General features: G+C 56.5%; 6 protein-coding genes across 6 annotated transcripts; 4 read left to right on the top strand and 2 right to left on the bottom strand.

Annotated features, from left to right (window-relative positions):
- Positions 1 to 242: 242 nt before the first annotated feature.
- Positions 243 to 2632, bottom strand: BKA78DRAFT_290864 (protein phosphatase; the record flags this gene model as incomplete). The annotated part of the gene is made up of 3 exons (XM_066885811.1): positions 243 to 2003; positions 2051 to 2551; positions 2606 to 2632. 3 exons carry the CDS (start codon positions 2630 to 2632, stop codon positions 243 to 245), a joined length of 2289 nt encoding a protein of 762 aa, XP_066748802.1.
- Positions 2633 to 3265: 633 nt separating this feature from the next.
- On the top strand, positions 3266 to 4324 carry BKA78DRAFT_290863 (40S ribosomal protein uS3; the record flags this gene model as incomplete). The annotated part of the gene is made up of 4 exons (XM_066885810.1): positions 3266 to 3291; positions 3343 to 3368; positions 3523 to 3941; positions 3992 to 4324. 4 exons carry the CDS (start codon positions 3266 to 3268, stop codon positions 4322 to 4324), a joined length of 804 nt encoding a protein of 267 aa, XP_066748801.1.
- A 3792-nt stretch (positions 4325 to 8116) lies between these two features.
- On the top strand, positions 8117 to 8903 carry BKA78DRAFT_3656 (uncharacterized protein). Its single transcript, XM_066892551.1, has 2 exons — positions 8117 to 8453; positions 8509 to 8903. The coding sequence occupies exons 1-2, from the start codon at positions 8265 to 8267 to the stop codon at positions 8848 to 8850; spliced, it is 531 nt and encodes a 176-aa protein (XP_066748800.1). The 5' UTR covers positions 8117 to 8264; the 3' UTR covers positions 8851 to 8903.
- Positions 8904 to 11682: 2779 nt separating this feature from the next.
- BKA78DRAFT_301249 (chalcone-flavanone isomerase-domain-containing protein) lies at positions 11683 to 13476 on the bottom strand. The gene has a single exon (XM_066887344.1). It carries the CDS (start codon positions 13395 to 13397, stop codon positions 12123 to 12125), a length of 1275 nt encoding a protein of 424 aa, XP_066748799.1. The 5' UTR covers positions 13398 to 13476; the 3' UTR covers positions 11683 to 12122.
- Positions 13477 to 13591: 115 nt separating this feature from the next.
- Positions 13592 to 14968, top strand: BKA78DRAFT_301247 (MAGE family-domain-containing protein). The gene is made up of 3 exons (XM_066887343.1): positions 13592 to 13659; positions 13711 to 14047; positions 14095 to 14968. Exons 1-3 carry the CDS (start codon positions 13624 to 13626, stop codon positions 14679 to 14681), a joined length of 960 nt encoding a protein of 319 aa, XP_066748798.1. The 5' UTR covers positions 13592 to 13623; the 3' UTR covers positions 14682 to 14968.
- On the top strand, positions 14968 to 18461 carry BKA78DRAFT_301245 (uncharacterized protein). Its single transcript, XM_066887342.1, has one exon. It carries the CDS (start codon positions 15315 to 15317, stop codon positions 18018 to 18020), a length of 2706 nt encoding a protein of 901 aa, XP_066748797.1. The 5' UTR covers positions 14968 to 15314; the 3' UTR covers positions 18021 to 18461.
- Positions 18462 to 18784: the final 323 nt, after the last annotated feature.

Here is an 18784-nt window from a genome sequence, read left to right as displayed (position 1 = left end):
CTGATTGGCTGGCGGCGGGAAGGTGCTGGCGAGCAACCATGTGAATTCGAAAAATAATCAAACCCAAGAAACTAAAATGCATTCGTTTTATCCCATCCTTCTGAAGCATTGACAGCAATGACAGCATAAATCCAGACAAATCCGTGACGCCAGCTATGCTCCGCCAAACCAAACTCCGCGCTCGAAAAAAGCAGTCATCAACTCATCGTGGTATACGTGGTTTCTGAACCAGGCTGCTGCCCTCATTGCAGCTCGACCTCCATTGGTTGCGGCCTCGACTTGCTTGGATTTGGACTGGGGCTTCTCCGACCAGTTGCGAGGGCTGCAAAGCCAGCCACCAACCCAGGCTCGCCCGTGAAGCTGCTCTCATTGGTGTGAACTTCCCGTTCTTTTGTCTCCCCTGTCGCCGGATTGGCGCTCTCGACCTTGTAAAGAACAGGTCCAGCTGCCTCGGCCGCTTCTGGATGAGGTCGTTGCCTTTGTGTGTGGGGGAACACGGCCTGGCCATTAAGCTCCTCGTCTTTGCGACCAAAGAGCTCCGCCCACCACCGCACTTTGGACATGTCAGGTACAAAGATGCGCTCCTTGCCGCGAATTCGGTCATCCACCGTAGGATCGTAATGGTCGTTGAGAAACATCTCTTTCCGAGCCAAGAAGAAGTCCCACACGCTTTGGGTGCGTTCGGAGGCCTTGTACTCGGCGCGCTCCTTTTCGTTGTCAAACAGAAACGTGCCGTACTGGCAAGAGTAGAGATGATAGAGCAGACGCCGAAGGAAACGCTCGTTGAACTCGAATCGAGTAGGATGTTGGCAGAGAAGCTGGTAGACCGAGTCCAGGAATTGATGAAAGACGGGGCTGACTTCGTCAAGTTTCGTAGCACTTCCCTTTTCGGGCGTGTGCGGTGTGCCATTGGAGCGTGGGGATTCGTAACCAGACCTCATTTCTGTTTCGTTATCCACAAGAGACTCCCTGCTGTCATTCTTTTTGTTTCCAAAGAAGCCCTTTGCACTGAGCAGGGCGTTCTCGAACGCATTTCCGCTACCCGCAGCACCGTTGTTGGCGACTTCTCCTCCACCTATGCGTTCATTTTCAATCTCAAACCACTTGTCACTGTTGAGGAGGCCGGATCGTTGTCGGAATTGGTGGCCAAACGAAAGCCAGTCTTTTTCCACAAGAACGATGAATCCCTCCAAAGTTCGGTAGTATGGGTCCAGGCATATCTGAGCAAGAGCACTCAGCTGGCTAGTCCGGTCCCATCCATCTGAGCAGTGAATCAAGACGTGCGAGTGTTCAATCGCAATAGCTCGCACAATGATGCGCGCTCCGTCGAGGATTAGGGATATATGTTCTAGCCATCCACTTTTGGCAAGCTGATCTCGACTTGGAGGCAAGTCTGTCATGTCAGTGTGCTTCAATGCATCGACGACCTTATTCAACGAGTAGCGCATCACGTGGATATTGGCAATTCCGAGGTATGCCTTGCTTGCAGCGCCGTAGTGGGCCATGTCCTCGGAGCCTTTTCCAATCGCCGAGTTGACAGTCGCATTCAACCTTGGTCGAGCGTCAACGATGAGATTCTTTTGCTGCGCGCCATACATGCGCCCTCGGGGGCTAGTGGCCGCAGACAAAGCATGATCTTCTTCAGCCACGACGAAAGAGCTCTCGCCGCTGATGGAGGGTAGCTGCTCAGTGCTCTGGCTTGGGCTGTCTACGGGATTCGGCGACGGAGAAGGCGAAGGGCGGAGAGAGTCGGGCATGAATACCTCGCCATTTGGTCTGGACGTGGCGAAGATGGCGGCAATGAGCTTCTCGTCTTGCGGATTTCGCTTTCTCTGGAGGCCTGGAAGTGGTTGAGAGCTCCTCGTTATGGAGCAATTGTTGATGGGGTGGAGATAAACAAGGGCTGGTATTCTCGCCCTAGAACGAAAGTCTCTGGCATATTTGAGCGTCATGTCGGAAATGACCGAGGGTACGGCGAGGAGCGAAGGATAAGTTGGGGAATACTAAAATGGTCAGTCTGGCCGCATGACATGGCGACTGGTGTATTCACCTGATAGTCATGGTTGATTGCCGATATCCTCCAACCTTTGTCTGTATCCTTGGCACTGATTCCCATGCGCTTAAACTCTCGCCTCGGGTCGTACAAGGTCCAGCCTGATATGGCCTTTTCGGGACCAACCGGTTTGTAGCTGAACGCATACAGCCTCTCTATGCTCCCAACCCTACAAGTCAGGCACCTGATGGTGTCGTAGGCCTCGCGAGCTTCGGATTCTTTGGCAAAGTGCAGCGCGAAAAAGGTAAAGTCGCGACCTTGGACTCGCATGACAGGCTGCGAGTGCTGGACCGAAAAGGATGGCCTGTAGGTGCATCGTGATATCATAGGGTAGGCTACCCACATGGACTTGAGCTGAGATGCCGAAGGTTTGTCCTGGACCGCTGTCTGCGGCTGCGGTTGGGCGGGATCATAGTATTTGAAGATTAGGTGGTGCAGTTGCAGATGCAGCGTGCCGTCAACTTTCCGTCCGGTCCGCCAGAGGGTGACATTGTCGACCTAAGTCGCGGTGAGCGAAGCGTGCCTGGGGCAGATGAGCTGTAAGTTGCCGACCTTTGAAACCTTGATTCTGTTGTCCATGGTGGAGCGCAAAAAGCAGCCGCAGCCCCGCGACAGAAAAGAGCAAGAAGAAGACGGCGTCGACAGGGCTCAGGGAGTCGGGGGGTTGGGGTCAGCTGTCGCGACAGAGGGTTGGGAAGCGCATACGAGAGTCCAGGTGGGATGTCGGCTTGGGCTAAATGACATCGCTGGACTTGAGCGCCGACCTCGACCACGGGCACCAGCCCAGGGCAGCCTCGGACACGAGGGAGTCGCCGAACCATCTGCTATCGATTAGATCTCGGATCTGATAAGAAGTAAATGTTCCTGCACAAAAAGCACAAGGCCACGAATGCAGATTAAAGTGAGCACTTGGATTTTAGATGACTCACCCAGAATCTTCATACTACACATAATTAAGCAGATTTCCAAAAGGTACAGACAGAAGCCGTCGTTGTTGCGCTGCGATTTACTACATTACATGTAAGGACTGTGTTGGTGGTGGTTGGCTCGCCAAGGTCCGTGCGCCCACAGACAGGCGAGCCCACGCATCGATTTTCCGCTTGATTGCTGCCGCCGACCTCAACCTCAACTCAGGACGACGACAACCCGACTTCCCGCGACCCCTCGATTCTACCCGCCGCGTAGAATCATCCTCAGTCAATTACAGTCAACATGGCCGCCGCCGCTCACGCCGCTATGTACGTCTCGCTCGCAATTCCCGTCGCGCATTCGCTAACACCACCCTGCAGCTCCAAGAGGAGAAAGTTCGTCGCCGGTACGGTCCCACCTTTCCACAGTCGCGCTGAAATTTTGGTGTATGGGACGAGAATTGGGCATTGGGCCAAGAAGCCGCAAGATTGGGCCTGAGATGGATCAGCGGAGGAAGCACGAGAGCGCGAGTTGAGCAGCAACTGACGTACTGCCTTCAGATGGTGTCTTCTACGCCGAGCTGAACGAGTTCTTCCAGCGCGAGCTCGCTGAGGAGGGATACTCCGGTGTCGAGGTCCGCGTCACGCCCACCGTCACCGACATCATCATCCGCGCCACCCACACCCAGGAGGTTCTCGGAGAGCAGGGCCGCCGCATCCGCGAGCTCACCTCGCTCATCCAGAAGCGCTTCAAGTTCCCCGAGAACTCGGTCTCCCTCTACGCCGCCAAGGTCTCGAACCGTGGTCTGTCCGCCGTCGCTCAGTGCGAGTCCCTCCGCTACAAGCTCCTCAACGGTCTTGCCGTCAGGAGGGCATGCTACGGTGTCCTCCGCTTCATCATGGAGTCGGGTGCCAAGGGTTGCGAGGTCGTCGTCTCCGGAAAGCTCAGGGCCGCCCGTGCCAAGTCCATGAAGTTCACTGTACGTGGGAGCGCATCCGTCGCATTCGGGCACATTCTAACGTGATTTAGGACGGCTTCATGATCCACTCCGGTCAGCCCGCCCAGGACTTCATCGACACCGCCACTCGCCACGTTCTGCTCCGCCAGGGTGTCCTCGGTATCAAGGTCAAGATCATGCGCGGCTCCGACCCCGAGGGCAAGGCCGGCCCCCAGAAGTCGCTCCCCGACTCCGTCACCATCATCGAGCCCAAGGAGGAGCAGCCCATCGTCCAGCCCATGTCCCAGGACTACGGCGCCAAGGCTGCTGCCGCCCAGCAGGCCGCTGAGCAGCAGAGGCTGGCTGAGGAGGCTGAGGCGCAGGCCGAGCAGGCTCCCGCCGAGGCTTACGCTGAGCAGCAGTAAGCGGTGGAGCATCGGGGCCGGGTGGTCGCATAGTATGGGATGGATGAACAGCTAAATGTGGGGATGGTCGGGTTCCTTTCTCTGCGTTTCAAAATTCACGACGTCTTGGTCACGGAGTCTAAAGAGTGATATCTGTGAGGCCGAAAAATGGATGGTTCTCAATTTCAAGACTCACGGGCCACGGTGAATGAAGAATTCAACAAACAATCATGCTTCAACCATGCACGGTGACAACTGGACCTGACACTCGTCTAAACGAGGCCGCCCTCCGCCGTTTGCGGGACAGATGTCTGCTACACATTTTGGGGGCGTTTGACTTTGAAGCATGCTACTTGTTTTCACAGAACACCTACCGCCACGCTCAGCCTACGTTTCATGGCGTAGACTGCCTCAACAAGGCCAGAAGCTCCCCTCTGCGCCCCAGAACGCGGCGCCACCCTCCCTCTTCAATTCCCACTAGTTGGAAGACTCAGCTGACCACGAAACAAACAAACGAGCGGCAGGAACCAGACCACACGCCCTCGTCCCGTCCATACTACCTCGGACTACACCAGACCGCCCATCACATCCTTGTCTTCAATGCCTCTACCTGCGCTTTGCACGTCTACCCGCACAAGGCAGAGTAGGGATGAAACAAGCCAAGACGAAACGACGAATCGTCCAGTTGAGTAGGGCAAACAAGCCGAGGGAGGTCTGACTGCAACACCTCGGAGCTGGGGCACAGCCGCTGTTGATGGAGTGGCGTGAGGGCTTTGCAAAAAGGAAGTGAGGCGAGACAAAGCACAGCAGACGAACGCGAAAGAGGGAGCTAGGTACAATGACGGGATATACGGCCATCCCGCTTCGCCCACTACATGCTATGAGTCAGTCATCAACACCACAATTGTGTCGGTTATCCTGTGCCGCGAGATAGAAAGATGGCGAGAACAGGGCGTCTCCGCCGTTCATGTCCCTGAGTTTGCTCTCCTCTCCCCAGCCATTTACGTAGCACAGATAGGCGAGGTCTGTGTGGCATGGCAATACAACAAACCCAACAAAAGGACGGGGGCGACTGGCAAGGAGAATCTGACCAAGCAAGGCGCTGTAAAGTGCCTATTCTTACCAATCCTCGACGGCGAAAGCAAGCGGCGGCCAAATGCTCGCAAAAACGGGTAGGCTGTCTGGAACGCAAGGAATCGAGGTCGTCAACAGACCAACGACGACACAAGCTCTGTCTCTTATGGCCCGTCATTCGTCTCTGCGCTCCCTCGTTCACTTCAGTCCCAGGCCTCAAGCCGACCGCCTTCGACACCTTCTTCTCTCACCGATGCGGATGGGCGTACGGAGGCACGGCTAACGTCGCGCACTTGACTGCATCAAAGTGTCTACCACTATCCCCTATCGGCAGCTGTTGATCGCCCACTTCAGCCTCGGAGTCCATCGACCGGTCGATTGGTCGGCAATGCCATGACGGTGTGAACAGCCTGAGAACATTGAGGTGCATCAATTGCCATATTTCTGGCATCAGAGTTGCGTGTTGGCATAGGAACATGGTATGCGGATTAAGCTGTTGCCAGTTCGTCAAACCCTCTGCGTGTGCGGGCGTGTCTCTTGTAACTGCATGCACGCAGTGGTTCCATTGGAAGTTGTGCCAGCAGGTGTGGAACCATTGCAGAATGACATGGTAGCGGTGCGATGGACAGATTGATGTGGTGGACAGCAGAGAAGCGGCGGACGGAGGAAAAGGGAGTTTGGAAAAAGCAGAGGCGGATTTGCGCGTGGATTCGGCTCGCTGTCATTGATACCCAGACAAGCTGCCGGAAAGAGAGGCAGGTCTTCTGGCAAAAGAGAAGACAGGGAGACTTCAGACAACAGCAAAAAAGGGAGACAAAATTGAGGGAAGAATTCATGGCGGCTGATGATTGACCCGTGGGCCGTGAATGATTCCCATAGGGCCCCAAAAAAGTAACGAAAGATTGCAAATGGAAAGACCACAGCGGTCATGGGCATGGCCCATCAGCGAGCACACGGGTAAGGATTGAAGTGTGGACTGAATGGTGGTGGATGGGAGTAGGGCTGATGATGGGGGTGGCGCCCGCTGGCGTCTTCTCTGGCTTCGGTATTTGCTCTGGCATCTATAATGTGTGGAAGTGCCGTCGAGCGAGCCAACCAGCCGGCCAGCTGTGACAAACGGGTGGCTTCCTTCGAAATGCACCTGACCCGTTGTTCGTGGCAGCATTTCCACCTTGACTTGTGGAGGTTTATCGAGGAGCTTGTCTCCTATACCAAACACCGCGGCAGCGTCGGCAGCCGGTCAACCTTGCTCGGCCGACGGGCGGAGATCAACATCGATCATTGGAAAGAATACAAGCGCGCCCGCAAAGGGCAAGACACGAGGTGGATGGAGACGAATTCGTATCTGTACGAGGCATGTCGTGTTGTCCCTGCAGGGGAAAGGGACGCACAGTGGAGATTGACGACGGCGATTCTTCGCAAATGCCGAATCAAAGGGGCTCTGAACAGCGGTAGTCAGCCATGGCTAGGAGGCCGCTGTGGCGCCTCTGATCATAGGATTGAGCAACATGAAGGGCGTTCAGGATCAGATTGGCTGGTTCTGCGTCAGTCTGTAGCTTTGACGCCTCGTTGCTCACGTCTCGCATCTCCGCCGCCGCACAATTGTGGCTCACCGGCGGAAACACCGCCATCAACAACGAGCGGAGATATGCCGCGGATTACGGATGTCCCGTCAAGTGTTAACGAGCCAGATGAAGGCGTCAGTGCGGGTTCAAGCAGGGAGGCTATTTTTGAGCGGAAGCCAGCCGAATGTCTTGTCTGTCGTCTGCCAAGCCGGAAGACGTTGGACGGACGGACGCACTGGACGTCAACACGGGCATCCTTCTCCCCCGTGAGCCCCCCATTCCCCCAGAATTGCCGGCGGTCAAGCTTTCATTTCGCCTCTCGGCATGGAGGATGCTTGGAGATAAGCTTCTATTGGGAAGGGCGGCAAGCGGGGCAAGTAAGAGCTCGATGATGCGGCTATTTTCAACGTAAAAAAGGACTGGCTGGGGCGTGGTGGAGGGGGAGGGTTTGAGTGGTTGAAGGCTGCAGCAGAAAGACGTCAACAAGCATGGCTGCTTTGGAAGGCGACGAGAGAGGTCGGACGGGCATGAAAGAGGGCAGGAAACCGGGCCTGAGGGAGCGGCATAAGGTTGGCGCCATCTGGGGCCGTGGGGCGGTGCTTGCTGGATGATGGGTCTGGATCATCAGGGCGGGCTGAAATGAGACGCAGAGATCAAGCCGGACATTTGTGATGGGTGCTGCCAGAAATATTGCAAAGTGGCGACGGGAGAGAGAGAATAATGGAAGTGATGAGAGGTTTGAAAACATCAAATCAGAGCAGAGCAAAACTGGATTTCGAATTTTGGAGTCTTTTGATGGGAGGAGGTTCGGGATGTCCGTCAGGAGAAGTGAGTGAAGGCGACAGAAGAGGAACCGCCACGAGGCTTGGCTTGGCGGGACCTGCGCCGCAGCCGTCGTCCCCAGGCAAAGTTGTAGCGGTGAAGATATCGATAACTCTCCGCCGTGGCTGAAGAGTGGACGGATAGGAAATTGAGGCTCTGAAAGAATAGAAACAGCGCGCAGAGAGTGACGTTGGACTGCTAGCACTGCAGCTTGCGGCATCGGCGAGAGGGTGGTAGGCTCACGGATGATTCAGTTAATATGACGATCTCCGTGGCCGTGGCACCATGAAACGCCGTGTATGTGGAAGAAGAGAAGTTGGAACAAGCAACGACGAATGCTAGGACATCCCGACGCCGCCCCCCTGACCAGGCCAAGACGCCTGCAGGAACCCGGCGGCTGCCTCAACGGCCAATTGCTTTGGCCAGCGCCAACCTGCACCACCACACCACCACCACCAAAAAGCCCGTCACAAACCACAACGTCTGCCTCAGCCGCCGCCATGCTGCTCCCGTGCCCGTCATCTCGCCTCGCAGCCAACCCACAGCCGCCATGTACAGCGACAGGGCTGCGAGGGCCTCACCAGGCGCACCGCCGCATGCAGGTACTCGCCCACGCTCACGGTCCACCGCAACACGAGCATTGTCCCGGACCAGCTGCCAAACCCAGCATCGCGCCAGGGGAACCGCAAGTCCCTCATCTCCCGCGCCCACATATACAATCCTCGCCCAGCTAACCATGCCCAGTCTCTCCTTCTTCTTCACGCTCCAAAGCTACCAGTCCAACGACATCACCAACTATTGACTTCGGTCGTCCATTCTTTCGAGAAATCACGCTCTCTAAAAGCTTTTCAGCGCCAACCAATCAACTTCCAACCACCGGAACTTCCAATCCATCAAAATGAAGGCCTTCGCTGTTGCTGCTCTCGCCGCCGTCGCCATTGCGGCCCCCAACCCGGACAAGACCGTCTACCAGACCGACGAGGTCACCATCACCTCGTGCGGTCCCGAGGTCACCAACTGCCCGGCCCGCTCCCACTCGGCCACTCCCACCCCCGAGGTCACCCCCTCGGCCAGCTCCCCTGCTGAGGCTACTTCCTCGTCGGTTGCTGGTGGCTCTGCTCCTCCCGCTGTCGGCACCCCCGTTGCCGGCAGCCCCTCTGGCAGCGCCCCCGTCCAGACCCCTGGTGTCTCTTACACCCACTCGACCATCTACTCGACTGTTCTGTCCACCATCACCACCGGCTCTTCCTCCGGCGGTGTCGTGACCCAGACCGTCGCCATCTCCACCACCTACTGCCCCGTCGAGGCCACCCAGACTGGTGTCCAGGGCGGCTCTGCCCCCACTCCCTCCGCCCCGGCTCCCTCTTCCGGCGTCCCCGCCCTCGGAACCCCTGGTGTCGGTGGAGGTTCGTCGTCGTGCGCGCCTGTCTACTCGACCAAGACCGTTTACGTTACTCCAGGTGTTCCCGTCGGCACCCCCTCCGCCGGCAACCCCTACGGCACTCCTGGGTGAGTTTTTGACTGCTCCCCGCAAAGATCAGATTTGCTAACTTTTGGCACAGCACCCCCGTCGGCACCCCCTACGGCACCCCTGGCGCTGGCACTCCTACTCCTGCCACTCCTACCCCCAACTACACCGGCGCTGCTAACGCTGTCAACGCTGCCGGTGCTGTTGCCGGTATGGGCGCTCTCGCTGCCTTCTTCTTGTAAATCTAGAGTCATCTCTCTCTTAATCAAGCAGTAGCGTTTTGCCTCTTGGGGTGATTTGCTATCTGTCATGGCTTCTTTTTACACCAACTGCGAAATACCCCATACCTCACGAGACGGAAAGAGGAGCGGAGTAAAGAGTCAAGGAGGGGAATCAGGAGAATCGGGAAGGGATTTGGGATTCAGGAGGCGAGTGCGTGTGATATTCGACAAAGGCGTGTGAGGCGCGAACAGAAAACCTTCATACATCAACATTGTCTGGATCCAGGTTTTTTGCCTCCGACATTTTGCGTTTTCTCTTTCTTCTAACCAAACTTTTTCTACGCTTTTACTGTTGTACAGTTGTTTCTGTTTTTTGTCTAATGTCTTCTTCCGAACCACCCCCTTTTTTTTGCATGGCGACTTATAGAGCGATGAGATGGACACATGCATGCTCGATACCCCCCGAAGTCGATGTCTTCTTGTGAATATAGAATTTTACCACTGCTGCTGCTGCTACCGCCTGCGATTCCTGCCTTGAACATGATGATCTCACGAAGCAGCAAACGCGCGTCTCCGACTCCACCGCCTGCTGGCAACAGCGCACGCAATCCACCTCCAAACGCTCGCAAAAGTCTGAAGCCGATCGTACTCTCGCCCCAATTCCTCCAACAGCTGATGACGAGCAAGTATCCAGCCAGCCAACTCGGTCGGCTCACCTACCCAACCCCATCGGACATGACCCAAAACGGAAAAGCAAACTCCCAGCCGTACTTCGCCTCGTGGGTTGCCCAGGACCTGGTCGTGCGTTTGCCTTGCTGGGCTGACGGCATGTCAATCGCAGCGTCCATCTCAATTTCCTGGGGTCCCGGAGTGGGGACGTAGCGGACGTGATCGACAGGAACGGCGTCAACGCGTACAAGGGGGGGAGAGGAGGGCTGAGGACTCTGGCATCAGGCAGGGATCGACGCGAGTGCGACGGCGGTTTTTGGGGGGCCTTGGCGGTGGTGGGAGTGTGGGAGGGGGTGAGTGCTTGGAGAGAGGAAGAGAGAGGGTGGGTGTGGATGTTGGGCTGTTGTTTGGCCGTCTTGCTCCCCTAGGTGTGCTGATGATGATGAGAGATGTGGTCAAGGGTTTGAAGTCTCAAGTCATGAGAGAGGCAGGTGCACAGGGTTTTGGGCTCTGGTGCGGAGTACCTAGTGATTCAATTCTCCCTCTCATGGGGTTGAGACAGCCTACAGGCACCATCTTCTCGACATCCCTCTGCCACACCGGAATCGCCATGTGCGTCCTGGCGTCAAGCCTGTAGGTCGTGAAGAAAGAGACAGTAGTCAAGCAAACGACCTACGCTGCACTCTGCACCAATCCAACCAATCTCTCCCTCACTTTCCTCTCCCCTCCATCCTCCAATAGAAATAGAAACCAACCTGCCCTTCCCTCATCCCATTGTCCCCATCATTTCACCACCACGCTTTTCCCCCTCCCTTACCTCGCCCGCGCCCGCGCTCCCTCGTGCAGAAGCATGGCACGCCCTGCCACGCCCTACTACCACGCCACCACCTCCTTGTACAACACAGCCGTCACGTTGCAGCCACACATGTACGACGCACATCCGACAGACCGACCGACTTGAGACGTTTGATGGTTCGGAAGGGGTGCACGAGGGGGGCTCGAAATTGTGGGATGGTGCAACGTGGGACGGGCAGATTGGGAGGGCTTGCAGGCTTGGGTTTAGGTTTAGCTTTAGGTTTAGGGGGCGGCTGCGGACGCGTGGGCGATGTAAGGGGGTGCAGGGGTAAGGGTGGACTTTTTTGCGAAGGGAGAGTGGAGGAAGAGAGGAGAGGAGTCAGGAGGGCGAGGACACGTGGGAGATGGATGGGAAGTACATAGGGCATGGGCGGTTGGAGAGAATAATAAGAAGGGGAAGAGAAGAAGAAGACGAAAAGGTTCGACGTTACCTTTGTTCAGTGTGCTACACCAGCCTACAAGAGAAATGCAAAACACCTCATCTCCTGCGCTTCTTACTCACCTTCTCGCCTCACGGCTGAACTCCAACAGCAGCTCATAAATGATTACCCTTTGAGTGTGCTCTTAAGTGCTCACGATCTGCTGAATTTTGTGAATTCTATACTTCCCTTCTGCTCCGCCAGGAAAAGGCGATCACTGCTCATGTCCCTGACCTTTAATGTTTTCATATGGCTTTTCACTTTTGGAGTCGGGTCTGAGTGTCATGTTTCATTCGTCAGTACAGGTACTTACTGAATACTTGCTTCTAGTGTTGATAGACGGAAATGGACGCAGAGAGTGCCCTGAGGTGGTTGGAACTTGGACATGGGAATAGGGGCTTGGGCGTTTATTTTCTTCAACTTTGATTACGGGGTCGTGGAATTGGACAATGCAAGTGCAGTATCCACGTTTGTATGCTTGTGAGGTACCCGCCGTCTACTTCGTGAGAAACATGCATGTACGAAAAGCATTCTCGACACCACCAATACACGCAACCAAAAGAACCCCGGAGCAAATCAGCCTTCACTTCTAATGAGCGGGCAGAGCGGTGAGCATACCAGCGATATATACAAGAGCCAGCACAGACTGCCTCGTAAACCAAACAAAACGACGGACGCCTCCAGTCCCATTTCCCAATGATTTTACAAATCCCTCAAGATGACGTCTCAAGCAACCCGCGTATCAACCGTTCCAATCGGCCGTTCAACCAGCTCCAAGCACCCATCGACAACGCTCTTCCTGGCTCCCTCGCTGCTCACGTTTTTGCCGCCGAGATAGAGCAGCCAGAGCAAGCGGCTGATGCGCTCGTCTTGCACCCGGCCAAGATTCTCCAGCGGTCCCATCTCGCCGTCCTTCTTGCGCATGTCCTGGAAGAACATGTCCACTGCGCCCTGCGAGTCACGTCGCAGGAGGAGGATGGAGCCTTTGCCGGCCTTGCCGCGCGCGTCGAACAGGGCTTTGAACTCCTTGGTGGCGTTGCCAAATGCCTCGTCGCTAAACTCGGATGGCGCCTGGGTCTTGCGAGCTTCGAGGTCGGCCTCTTGCATGCGCTTTGTGATGCCGCGGAACAGGCCGTCGCGCAAATGAGCAAAGTTTGTGTCCCGGGTTGGCACAATGCGAATGGCCATGTTGGACTTTAACGATGGATCCCGGAGCAGCGATTCCCAGATCAAATTCGATTGTCCCGCGTCCACCAGCTTGCGGCGCAGCTCGTCCTTCTCGCCGGGGATCAGAGCGGATGCCGTCTCGTTGATGCGGTGGACAAGGGCAGCCTGCAGCCGTCCCAGAGCAGCCGTCTCTACGTAGAGGCCAACGACGTACACCTGGATGGACAGAAACGAGACTGTCCGAATGCCCAGCCCAAGCAGCGTGTATTCGGTCTGCGCATTTGCCGTCACCGTCCCTGCGTCTCCATCGCCGCTTGGCAGCTTAATTGTCTTGGGGAAGACGGGCACACTGCTCGTGCCCGTCTCGACGAGCTCGAGTACAGGTCCGCCGCCCTCTTGCACCGCCTGCAACTTCTCGCCGCCTGGCGCAACCACGACCTTCTTCCCCTGAAATTCTTTTGTCACATCGCTCGGGGCGTCCAATTTTTCTGTTTTTGATTTGGCCAGCTCCTCAATGTCGAATAGGTTGATGATGAGGACGGGTGCCGCCATGCTCAGCACAGCGCCCAGCACAAGGAATTTCCGCCGCCGCGCCCAGTCCTGACGGCGCTGGATTTCCGAACGGTGCTTGAGAATGTCGTCATATGGATTGTTGAAGCCGGCGTCGGCTTGCGCCTTCTTGAGCTCTTGCGACGGCGTCCGCTCGCTGTATCGGGATGCATGGCGGACTGGTTGGCGAGCTGCTGAGCGGACGGCCGGCGAGGGTCTGATTTGAGGGAGGCATCGGACGGGTCGGAGGCGTGAGAGCACGCGCGCGGTCGGATTGGATGTCATTTTGGAGGAGGACGGGATTGGACTGAGACTGTAAATTGTGAGGAGAGAAAACGTCACTTTCTCAGAGCTAGAAGCTGTCGGGTTGCAGATCCGCGGAGACGGGCGAAAGACGTGGCCGAGTGCCTGACCCCCCGCAATGCCCTAGGCGCGATTGGTTGGGCGGCGCGTCGCGCGTCGTGCGGTCTTTCAGTTGCAAACCACTTCATTGACGTTTGACACCCCAACCATGCCTCTCGTGAGAAGACGAGCTCGTGATGTCACGGTAAATTCTCTATGATCCAAGTCTCAATGGCCTTGCTAACCTCACCCACAGGCAGACGACTCAGAAACAGAGACTCCAAGAACCCAACGCAGGCGCGTCTCGCCCAGCTCAGATGTCGAAGACGACGGAGACGCGGACGCGGACCCAACTCAAGGCGAAACCAGCCAGCTAAACCAAATGGCATTCAAGCTGGTCCGGCTGGCTTTCTCCAACGAGCACTCGCGGATACCCACTCGAAGGACGGACATTAGTGCCAAAGTGCTTGGCTCGCAAGGACGACAGTTCAAGAACGTCTTCAATGAAGCTCAGCAAATGCTCCGGTCCAAGTTCGCCGTGGAGTTGACACCACTGCCGTCCAAGGAGAAGATCACCATGCGTGACAGGCGAGGTAGGGCTCGTTGGTCTTCTGCCAAAGGATGATGCTGATTCGCGTAGCCGCTGCGAAGTCGGACAAGACGAACAATCAAATCACTGCCTGGGTCCTGACGAGTACCTTATCTCAGAAGTATCGCAAGCACGAGATAATTGGTCCCTCAAAGGCCCCGACGTTTGAACACGAAGCCTCGTACACTGGTCTCTACAGCTTCATCATCGCCTGCATTGTCCTCAACGGCGGCTCCATCCCAGAGTCGAAACTCCAACGCTATCTGCAGCGCATGAACGCCGAGAAGTCAACACCGGTTGGGAAGAGCGACGACGTCGTGAAGGCAATGCAAAAGCACCTTTACATCACGAAAACTACTGAAATGACCCCCGGCGGCGATGAGATGGTCGAGTACACTGTCGGTCCTCGCGGAAAAGTAGAGGTTGGTGAACAGGGAGTCAGTGGTCTGGTTCGTACTGTCTACGGAGAGGATGCTCCAGACGACTTGGAGCGCAAGTTGGAGCGCAGTCTTCGGCTGGCTCAGTCCCGCGTCAGAAGCCAACCGCAGCCACAGGAGGAGGCAACGCAAAATGGAATAGGCAGGGGGAGGGGACGCCCCAGAAGGCAAGAGCAGGATGGCGAGCCCGAGGACGATTAATGCTCGCGCCAAATGATTGTAAAGGAACAAGATTATTGCTGGGCAGGCGTATGGCGTTGTGACGGAAGGCTTGGCAGGTTTACTATACCCAGGCTCTATGGATGCACATTTTCGAGTTCTTTTTGCCTTTTGTCAGAGGAGAAAAGGAGTGAGACGACCATTCCAAAGTGGTTCGAGGGAGCGAGGCATCCAACAGCATCGAGGTCCACTCTATGCAAAAGACAATTAAAGTGGAGTATCATTTCAGCTGGAGGCGGCGTAGACATGGTGCCGGGGGAACTGATGGCGACATTTGGACTACAGATGCAAGCTGAGTACTTTGTGCATCACGCGTTGGCCATGGATCCCAAAATTGTCCCTGGCTATGACGCTTGGGGAATGGTTGCCAAGATGGACCTTGACTGGCTGACTCTCCAGGCGGGGATCGTCGCCCCGGACTCTGATCTCCGCCGCGGGTGCGCGTTCCGCAACCCTCACCCATCCCAACTCAACTCTTCCCATTCATCAACGCGACCCTCTCCAAAACTTGTCGCGGCTTGACCTCTTCATCATGGTCTTTACACACTACAAGTAACCCATCAAGCCCCACAATTGTACCACAATCTCCCGTACCGAGCCATCGCAACCGTCATCATGAGCTTCAAACTCTCCGCGTTATTGAATCCGGCCTCTGAGCCCAACAGCCCCAAAAGAACCAACACTACACCGCCGCAAATTCCCCCTACCCAGGAGCAACCAACATATGCGCCGCCCGAGCCGCAGCGCGAGATCTTTCGCGATGACCAAGTCAACAATTGGGGTGGATTTGTGCTGCGTGGTTCGCCTCCTAGAGATGGTTACTACAACGAACGAGCCTCGCCATCCACAATGAGGAATGACCAATATGGCCAACTACCGCCGTACCCTCAGGCGCGCCGATCGAGTAGCTATGGCTCCGCGGCGGCCCCAGTCGAGCCCTACTCCATTGAAGCGCCGCAGATGCCAGTTCGCTCGCCGACCTTGGAACAGTACCACCACAGGGCACGCTCGCCCGAGGAGCAGAGGAGGCTGTCATACATGTCAATGTCATCAAATCCACCAGTTCTCCCTCCTATACAAAATTTCGGAGATTTGGAAAGGCGACTCAGTGATCAGGCGCACTCGCACTCGCAATCGCAATCGCAGCCACAACATGAACATACCTATGCGTACGGACAAGACGCGTCGCAGGTGATTGCGCAGCCGGCCATTGGATCCCAACCGGCCGAGGTGCCTCAATCGCCAAATTCCATCGCGCAGAATCGCGAGCCTGACTACGTGCGCAACGAACCAGTGACAACTCAAATTCGTGCACCTTCGCCGCCGCCTCCCTCCACAGACAACACCGGCGCATCACCTCTCACCCACACGACTCCGCAAGTCAAGCTCGAGCCAACGGCGCCATCTCGGGAGCCCACACCTGATCAAGCACAAGCCATGGCCAAAACCGACAAGGTCGAGACTCCAACTTTGGACACTGACACTGAGACTCTCAAGGCTCTCGCTCAGGCAAAGAACGAACACGGCCTGCGCAACGCCAGTCGCGAACTCAACTCTGCCGCTGCCGCACCGGCGCCCAGCGCCCCAGTCATGTCCGACACGAGCTCTCCCTCGGCCCCGCGAAAACGTAAACCTGTAGACAGTAAGGTCAAGAAGGGCGGTGCAAAGAAGCCGCCGCATGGAAAGAAGCGCAAAGCCGAGGACTCTGGTGAGGGACAACCGTCTCGTACACCCTCTACGAAACCTGCCCCTAGGAGTAAAGGAAAGAAGTCGTCTGACGGCACACCCATCACAGGAAGCTCTCCCGCCCCGGTACCTTCTTCGCCCGGAACACATGTCGACGACGCCGAGGAGGACGAGTCTGGGAGCGATGACGGCATATACTGCATCTGCCGCAAGGGAGACAACCATACCTGGATGATTGCATGCGATGGTAGTTGCGACGAGTGGTACCATGGCAAGTGCGTCGACGTCAAGGAAGCGGACGGAGACTTGATTGAGCAATACTTTTGTCCCAGCTGCACAGCGGCTGGCGAGGGCCGCACGACGTGGAAACGCATGTGCCGCAGACAAGGATGCCGGGCACCAGCGCGGAGGGACGAACGTAGCAAGTATTGCTCCGACGAGTGTGGCATACTGTTCATGCAAGAGACTTTCGGGCACTTGCCCGGTGGTGACAGCATTGGACAGTCGGAGAATAAGCGAAGGCGGGATCGCCGCAAAGCAAACATGACGGACAACTTTAGCAACGAGATGGAGCAGTCTGAAGACGATGGGCGTGCTGGTCCACGGGGTGGCGTCATGTCCATCAGCGATCTGAAGGCCATGGCATCAGCTGCAAAAGATGTGGAACATTTCAAATCGCTTGGAAACAGCCTTTTGAGCCCTCCAGCAACCGCCTCACCGTCTTCGCCAACCTTTGAGCGAGATCTCAAAGATGACGCTGCGCTCTCACCACCAGACGCGGCTCGCGTGGCCGCCATCAAGACCGAAGTGGCCGACCTCAAAAAGCGGTTCGAGCTGCTGAAAGAACGGGAGCGTTTCGTGGCCATGACCAAGGAACAAGCAGCCCGTTTCGCCGAAAGTGAAGGCGTCAAGGTCAAAGACATTTGCGCGTACGACCCTCGACTAGCCTGGAGCGAGGCCGAGTTTGCGCTATGGCGAGACAGCGCCAAAGGGAAAGCATGTTTCGCGCAGGGCTCGCTGAACGCAGAGCCAACAAGCAACGACGTCGACGTCGAAATGACGGACGCCAACGACGCTCCAGCGCAAGTCAATGGAACCGCCGCTCCAGGCGTTGGCGAAAGTGGTTCTGGTGGTGTCAAGAAAGAAGACGACGCCGACACGGTCCTCGACTCAGACGGCGACGTCGACCTCATCAAACACCCAACGAGCACCAGCCAGCCAAACGGCACCAAAACCGACGACCAACCGTACCCCTCGCCCACCGACCCTCTCCCCAGCGTCGCGCAAGCACCCGCCAAACCCTCCTCCGCACGCAGCCGCGCCGCCCTCCTCCGCTCCCTCCTCACCCCTCCCGAGCTCTGCCCCCGCAAGCGCTGCACGCGCCACACGCAGTGGGCCAAGATCGCGCACTACGACGTGCAATTCGAGCTCGCGCTGTGCCGGCAGCAGACGGGCGAGCTGGGGGCAGAGGAGCGCGAGATCCGCGAACGCGCCGTCGTCGGATGGCGCAAGGACGGCAAGCGCGCAGCAGCTTCTCAGGGGCTGGTCAACGGTGACGGAATCGAACAGGGCGCGGAGAAGAAGGACAAGGACTCACCGCGGGAGGACGAGGGCTGGGTCGAGGTGTTGGGTTAGCGACCGGCGCGCTTGCTGTTGCAGTTGTTGCTCTTCCCTTTGCTCACCCCCTTTTTGATCGTTTTGCTTTTTCTTGGGCGTTGACTTGGTACATACCTTGTGAGGATTCCCTAGGCGCCGCATCTGGGATTTTCCTTCAAACAAAAATCGGGTTTGGGATGCTGGATGGACGGCATTGGACTACGGCAGGACAAGGCAAGGCAAGGTTGGCGCTCTCTAGGTACTGGCTACTACTTCCACTACTACTACGACTCGGCGCGTTGAGCATCTGTCGCGGGCTTTCTTCTCTTTTGCGCTTTACGGCTGCGGTGGCAATCAATATGCATTTGGCATCAGTGTGGATAAGGATTGGAACTGGACTGCGTGGGATGGGTTTGGTAGCATAATTATGGCACGGCAAAAATGGCACGGCTGAACGCATCTCTGGCAATGACGATCCGCTTGCTGTCTTGAAAAGGCGCTTGAAAAAGTGCAGATGAATACATAGGGACCCTTCATGTCATCATGTGATGAGGAAACGAAGGATGGAGTGAGGAGTCGTTCGTATCTCAAGTGCAAGAAAGCCTGCAGTGGAGATGGGCATTGGGCAGCATCAATATGATGCAGCATAATTCAAGCTGGAAGGGAGAAGCACGAGGGCACCTCTGTTGAAAGTTTTCTCTTGTTGTTCAAAGTATTCCCAAGGCTCGCTTCATCAAGCGTCTCCAGCCTTGGTTCAGTGTACTTCCAGTGTGGCAGACGCAGACGTAAGAAAGCGCTTGGAT

Source organism: Phyllosticta capitalensis (assembly GCF_038381095.1).
Source record: "Phyllosticta capitalensis strain CBS 128856 chromosome Unknown BKA78scaffold_1, whole genome shotgun sequence".
NCBI lineage: Eukaryota > Fungi > Ascomycota > Dothideomycetes > Botryosphaeriales > Phyllostictaceae > Phyllosticta > Phyllosticta capitalensis.
This window is presented reverse-complemented; position numbering and strand designations above follow the sequence as displayed.

Bases quoted from the DNA above. Each gene is read 5' to 3' on its own strand.
- BKA78DRAFT_301245 (XM_066887342.1), top strand. From the start codon at position 15,315: ATGAGCTTCAAACTCTCCGCGTTATTGAATCCGGCCTCTGAGCCCAAC.
- BKA78DRAFT_301247 (XM_066887343.1), top strand. From the start codon at position 13,624: ATGCCTCTCGTGAGAAGACGAGCTCGTGATGTCACG. The intron at 13,660-13,710 runs GTAAATTCTCTA...CCTCACCCACAG, and splicing joins GACGAGCTCGTGATGTCACG to GCAGACGACTCAGAAACAGA. The intron at 14,048-14,094 runs GTAGGGCTCGTT...TGATTCGCGTAG, and splicing joins CACCATGCGTGACAGGCGAG to CCGCTGCGAAGTCGGACAAG.
- BKA78DRAFT_3656 (XM_066892551.1), top strand. From the start codon at position 8,265: ATGCTGCTCCCGTGCCCGTCATCTCGCCTCGCAGCCAACCCACAGCCG. The intron at 8,454-8,508 runs GTCCCTCATCTC...AACCATGCCCAG, and splicing joins TCGCGCCAGGGGAACCGCAA to TCTCTCCTTCTTCTTCACGC.
- BKA78DRAFT_301249 (XM_066887344.1), bottom strand. From the start codon at position 13,397: ATGACATCCAATCCGACCGCGCGCGTGCTCTCACGCCTCCGACCCGTC.